General features: G+C 35.8%; 1 protein-coding gene across 4 annotated transcripts in view; it reads right to left on the reverse strand.

The window, feature by feature from the left end:
- The window catches only part of TXNDC11 (thioredoxin domain containing 11), a 56,577-nt gene that overhangs the window by 40,838 nt on the left and 8,761 nt on the right, over window positions 1–6,978 (reverse strand). For 2 of the 4 annotated variants that reach the window (XM_023529632.1, XM_011358375.2), the window contains exons 3-4: window positions 4,951–5,048; window positions 1,550–1,679 (exon numbers count right to left, since the gene is read on the reverse strand). Coding sequence is in view for 2 of the 4 variants with exons in the window: in XM_011358375.2 (XP_011356677.1) it covers window positions 1,550–1,679; window positions 4,951–5,048 (228 nt within the window). In the remaining 2 variants the exon portion in view is untranslated. The remainder of the gene's footprint in view (window positions 1–1,549; window positions 1,680–4,950; window positions 5,049–6,978) is intronic. The other 2 variants (XM_023529633.1, XM_023529631.1) reach the window with 1 other exon arrangement.

Here is a 6,978-nt window from a genome sequence, read left to right on the forward strand (position 1 = left end):
CATTTTGCACATTTTAAGTTCTCGCAATAGTAATAAATACTCAGGATTTTTCCACTGTTTTCATTTATTGGGACTACATCCTACATATTTTCATGTCTTATCTCATTTAATCCATTTTACAGATGAGAAAATACAGGCTGAAAGGGGTTAAGTCACTAGCCAAGCCCACACGGCTAAGTGGCAGAGCTGAGTTTGGACTCAAGTCTGTCCAAATCCTGATTCTTTACCATTTCGCTGTACAACTGCCAGTGATTCTGCCTGCCATCTACTGCAAATTTACATGAAAACCCATTTATCACACAATTACTGCATCTAAGAGTTAAAAGGAGTCTCAAGAAGACCCTGTTCCAGGCCCCTGATGCCTGGCAGGTAAGTGACGTGCCTCAAGTCAGAGACCTAGTTAGTGCTTCCAAAGGGACTAGGCCCAGGTGCCCTGCCTCCCAGCGTAGCTCCTGCCTACCAGCCTGCCCAGGCAAAACGGGAGACAAGCCCATGAGGGGCATGGAAATCCACCCTTTATCCACAGAAAGGTAAGATAGCATTTACTCTAATGCCCATCTGAGAACTACAAGCAGAAGAACTAGATGTTAACACTGCTGCTTGGGGAACCTGCTCATAGTTAACACATCAATAGTATTTTTAACATGATTGAAAAAGCTGTAAATGATATTCTAGTGAAAGAAATTCATATCCAATCTATATAAATTCACAGTGCAAAAATTCAACCCAGTCGCAATTACTAAATTCTCAATTAGTCAGGTCTGGATTCATATTTTTATCTCTATCAGGTACTTGTGGTCTTGATTTGTTGTCTCTAAGTATCCTTTTTACTTGTTGTTAGTTCCCTGGTGGTCTAGTGGCTAGGATTCAGCATGTTCACTTGTATCCAAGTATGATTTTACACTTGCTCCAATAAGTTTTTTTGTGGAACTATTTTTATAATTTATTGAGATTATTTTAAGCTTTATACTGGCCTCTCAATAAAAAATTGTCCTGAATACACACTGAAGATTCTATAAAAATAATTTATCGAGGGTTGAAGGTGGCCCTGGGAAAGCAGCAAAGAACCATGTTAAGGAACTTACTGTTAAGACCTTCGATAGTTATGACTTAATAAAATAGAAAGGAACGTATTTCTAGTTTTGTTTTCTCTTTAAAGGCCAAAATAAAACTGACAAGAAAAACTGACAGATGTCTCACCAGTAAGATGCCATAAAGTGTCGAAGAAAATTTTTAGGAACTCGCAGCTCTATATAAATCCTAAGTTACTTTTTATATACTCTAAGTTAATTGTGTGAAAAACTGAAAGTTAGTTGAAAATTCCTAAATCAAAAAGACAAGGTTTTGCAAGTATTCTATTCCCTTAAAACTTGCTTGGCCAAATCATCCCTAAAATCAAGTATCTCAAAAAGCATTTAATTGGGGCTTACCTATAATATGATCTTTTAATTGTTGCAAATCAGGAGGTATAAACAATCCTTCTAATACAAACAATTCAATACAACCCAGTGAAGCCTTGGGAACGGGAGGAGATATGAAAGACAGGTACCTCGTAGTTTGAGAGAAAATCTAGTAACTCTGATTGAGATGGGATGTACAGAAGTGGTTTCATCACCCGGCGGACAAACTTCTCAATGTAAACAGCACTCATGGGGCCTTTGTATTCGATTGGTCCAAAACTAGTACCAAAAAATAAAAATAAAAAATAAAAATAATTCACCATGCATTAAACCTGTAATGTATAACTGAAATCATCAACACCACAAAATGAAAATGTCCTGCTTTAGGATCCTGACTGGTGCATAGTAAGCAGCTTTGTCTCAGGAGGTGACCCAAGGGCCAATTAAGAAGCATTTTATGTAAGGAGAGGGTATAAGCAGCCATCACAAGTAGTCTCTGAAAAAAGAATTCCCACAATATTTCCTTAAAAAACAAAAATAGAAAGGTAACCTTGTAAACTAAACAAATGCTAAAGGATTCCAGGATCCGAACTACATGATTCAATGCCGGGGACAGACTTTCCTTTTTGTGTCACTCTGAAATCAGGGACGAGGTGAGCAGTTGGCCTTCGGTCTACTAAAATGGAGTTATTATCTATTCCCATACTTACACAATGGGTCACTAAGTGAACCTTAAACCTATTTAAAGCTTTATTGCAACAACAACAAAAAATTATGTGACAGTACCAAGTCAGGGGCCTGTATAAACGATTTCCTTATTTTCCACTCCAGATGTACTTGGGGATGCACAGGAATTTGACTTAGGATTGCTAAGCAATACCACCAACATTCAATTATCCTCCTAAGCTACTCAGAATCCTCACGTAGCTTTTTCAATCCTGCACACTACAGACACTGCTCAAATATAATGGGATGGTATGTGGTGGGGGAGGATATAAGCTGGAATTCAGCAACTCCATAACCATTCTTCTCTCTAAAAAGAAATTGATATTAAGCTTACTGTTAATTGCAACAACAGACAGAGCACAGTAAAGAATCGTACAGCTGCTATGGTCACAATACTATAATATATGATTATGGAAATTAACACACACATAATGTGATCAGATAAACACAATTCTTCAGTGTGCACTGCAGAATATGATGTCAAAGTAAGATAAGCATGAAAAAAGTAAAAATAGCATTCTACATACACGGCTGGGAGACAGAGTTAACAATTTTATATTTCAAGACTTACTACAACTACTTGATTACTAATTCAAGTTTAAAAATTACCGCCACCACCAATTTTTAATTTAAAGGAAGAAATCAAAAAAATTATCTAATAATTTATTTTATTTAGCAAAAAGGAGCTATCAATCTGGAAACCTCGTCTACTCCAGCAAACGGACTCTGCTGAGTTTTTCTGGCATGATGTTACGAGGGTCCCAGTGACTTGTAATGAGAAGATCCCAGATTGCGGGAAAGGGAACATGTTTTTCAACACACTACAGCCATGGCTATAGGATGAGCTGACCTAGGGCTGCTGAGCCTGGTATAGTATTCTGAGAACTACTCCCTGCTTCGGAGCCTTTTATAAACTGTTTCTAACTGGTATCAATATAAGCTAAAAATGGAATCTACTTTCATAAAACAGAAAAGCCTATTAATTTCTTTAAGCAGCTACAGCAATAAACAAATACAAACAACAGCAATGCACACAACTGCAGTGGCCTGCTCAGTGATGAGACTTGAGGGCCACATTTACAAGCACATTAACCAAAAGAATCTCAAGACTACCAAATGCTCACGAGACAGTTTAGTTGAAGGAATACACTCATTTATAAAGGGCTTGAACATTTTTAAATAGAACATTAAAAGGTATCTTTAGAATATTTCTGTGCCTTAGCACTTACGTTTTTGGTACACTTGGAATTACACATGTTAAAATGAGTGTTAACAGGTCGGAACAGACTAAAAAAAGTAAAATTTTAACAGGTAAAGATGAGGGGCAAGCACTTCGAGATGAGAACCAACCTCAGACTCCTCAACTGTAAACTGAGAGCGATGGACTAGAACTTTATAAGGTCCTTTTGTGTCCTTTCAATCTTTCTATAAAACTAAGAAAATGGACAATGTAAGACAATATTACACACCCACATATCCCAATGTGACGTTCTATACTCGATTCAAGGGAATCATTCTGATTTTAATGTCACATTAAGTTAAGCCCACCTCTGGGCAGCTGGCTTGGTTATACGTAATTGTAAATCATATATGCCCTGCTGGGCATCTGTGCCCTATTTCCTATTTCCAAAAAAAAGAAATGCAGGGACATTCACAGGGCAAGCTCATCATATCGTCACAGAGCACAGAGTTTTAGAACCTTCACGTATAATACTTTACACTTACCATAAAAACAAAAGAAATAACCATGAGATAGTTACTCTGAGAAAGTATTCATATAACTAGAGGAACATGTGAGGGTGGAGATGGGGTAGAAAAGTGTGTTTTTTCCCTGAATACTATTTAATAGCTCCTGAGAAGCAACACTGTGCCACACAACATTTTATGTTAGAGACATGAGAAATGTGATGGAATGTGACAAATAATCCACAAGTGACAGTTTGTTGATGTTTGTTACAAATCTCCATTAAGGCCTAGGAAGTTTAAAGGGAGAGAAAAAAAAAAGCCTAAGAAAGTAAAGTTCTTACAAATCACATCTTCTTTACCCATTTTACCTTCATTAACAAGCTTTGAGCTAATTATTACATTGAACCAAGTCCAAAATCCCATCTCCTGTCTCCAAAATCCTTCAGGTCAAATTTTAGACATTCCTTACTAGTAAGCATGGTCTGAGCAGTACTCCAAAATCAAACACCAAATTTCTGCAGCAAAATGGATAAAGTGGTACTTTAAGTGGGATAAAGACTACAGGCAGCCTCTTGTTACTTCAGGCCAGATGAATACATTTTGGGACAAAATATGAGTCTTTCAGGTTTTCAGAGCTTTTTAGATTTTAGAATTATGGATACAGGATAGTAAATTTGTAGTAATTTTCTTCCCAACTGAAAAAATGTGAAGATACCCTCTTGATTATGTTATCCTGCTAGTTAACAGGATAAAGACTTTTATAATTTTTATACCATAAAACACTTTCAGAATATCTGAGATTAAGAGCCATACAATGGGGTAACTGGTACTGTTAAAAACAATGTTGTAGAATATGTAATGACATGAAAAGATGTTCACAATAGTAAAAAAAACAGTTTAGAAAAGAGTATTACTACATGATGTTTTTATTTTATTTTTTTAAAGGGGGGATATAAATCGAAACACACAGGGATTACATATGGCTGACAAAATTATCTAGATCCTTTTATTTATTTTTGCTTATCTGTATTTTCTCAATTTTCTACAGTGAACATCTAATACTTTTAAACAGAAAAAAAATTCACTTCAAAATCGATAAACTTAGTTGGAATTAGAAATACTACTTAAAAGTTCTTACCTTCGATGATACAGATATATTACAGGAAAATAAAAGAAATGCTTCTGTTTTCTGCATTTCCCCTGGTTCCACCAACAGTTAATTGCCACAAACAACACCTGCAGAGCCAAAAAAAGGTTTCAAATGACTATGAATAACAACTGAAAAACTACCAAGATCTAAAAGATAAAATTATAGATATGGAACTATTCCTCTATGAAACAGAAAATATAAAAAAAATTGTTTCGAGAATTCAAAAAAGGTCATCATTGACTGCTATATTAAAAAAGAAAGACTCTTATCTATAGTGTCTAGCTAGGACTGTGAATATTTTGGAGTCTGGCCCAAGAGGAAAATAATTTGCTTTGAATCCTAAAGTGAATGAGCACCAAAGAGCTTTTTCTAAGAATGTCTACACTAAAATTTAGTAAAAAGATGTCTTTTGATAGTCAGACTGAGCATCTGAGAATGAAAAAATGTTACCTACAAATAAAACATGAGAAATTTCAAAGGACTATTTTTAATGACTAGATTAAAAACTTAAAGCTATTTTCTACAATGTAGTACTGAATAGCAAAAATATGGAATAAGTAAATATTTATAGGTGGACACTGAAGTATTTAAGGGGAAGTGTTTCTATGTCTGTAATTTACTTTGAAATGTACCAAAAAATAGTAGATAGATTGGAGCAGTTTCTTAATTTTGGCAGTATTAACATTTAGGGCTTGAACTGTTATGGGTTCATTTGGGTTGTTTATTGTTTTTTTTCGTTGTTATGTTTGTTTTGTTGTGGGGGGCCGTCCTACACAATGGATGTAGGATGTTTAGCAGTATCTCTGGCCTCTCTACCCACTAGATGCCACTAGCGTCCCCCTCTCAAATACTGACAACCAAAAAAAAAAGAGTCTCTAGACATTGTCAAAGGTATCCTTGGGGACAAAACTCTAGTTGAGAACCACTGATTAGAGGAATGTTAAGATAAATACATGATAAAACAATAAAAAGCTAACAGTAGGATTTAAGTGGTTGAATATATGTAAAATTGCTTCATCTTTGCTATATGTTTAAAAATTTTTATAACAAAGTCTTGAAAAATATGAAGACTACAAATAAAAAGTCACTTTCAGATGCCTTATACTTACTAGATAGCACTATTGCTCAAACTTAGTGGAAACTCTTTACAGCTCCTTTTAGAGTCTATGAGAAAGAAAAGCAACAATATCTTTACCTAAAGTTGATACCTCATTTTTTTACTCAAAAATAGGACACAATCTACCATGTTTGCTAATTTTAATAAGCAATGTGGCTCAAAAGATTTTTGCCTGTTTCCAAAAATAAACCCACTCCTTTGCCCTTCTGAGAACACAGAACAATTAAGTTCTGAATTTGAAAGGAGCTGGGGAACATTTTTGAAAAAAGCAGTGCCCGTCAGTTGTTTATGGCACTATGACCTCCACCACTTGTGTCATCTTTTAACAAACCACTGTGCCCTCTGAGCCTGATGCGGGACACCGGCATCTGCTTGGAGAGCGATCTTGAGGCACAGCACAGGGCCAGGCAAGCTCAAATACTATTCCTATGTAATCGCTCTGGAGAACATACTGCTTAAGTTGACAACGAGATAACAAGGAATTGACACCTAAAATAGAATTGATTCTCCCCTTGTTCCCCACATGTTCTCTAAATTCAGAATGACTGACAAGGTGATGATTTCCTTTATGCTAACATACTACTTGCCTCCATTAGATTCTCGTTTCCTCCCTAGATGTGTACACCAGTTTGGTTACTATTTGCCATTTAAAACTGGGGTGGGGGGCAGTAAAGGAGAATAGATCAAAACCATGGGCTCACGGTTAGAACACAAAATCACAACACTCCTCTCCAAAAAAAATAATCGGTTTTATATGGAATGAAGACTTATATTTAAACAGTACTTGGTACTACATCCAGGCATACATAATTATTAAAAATGCTGTGTAGGAAGCCTAGCCATCATTTAGAACATTGTTTCTAAAAGCCAACTGAGAGTCCCAAATGAACTCTGGAACT

This window comes from Pteropus vampyrus, unplaced genomic scaffold (assembly GCF_000151845.1).
Source record: "Pteropus vampyrus isolate Shadow unplaced genomic scaffold, Pvam_2.0 Scaffold40, whole genome shotgun sequence".
NCBI classification, from domain to species: domain Eukaryota; kingdom Metazoa; phylum Chordata; class Mammalia; order Chiroptera; family Pteropodidae; genus Pteropus; species Pteropus vampyrus.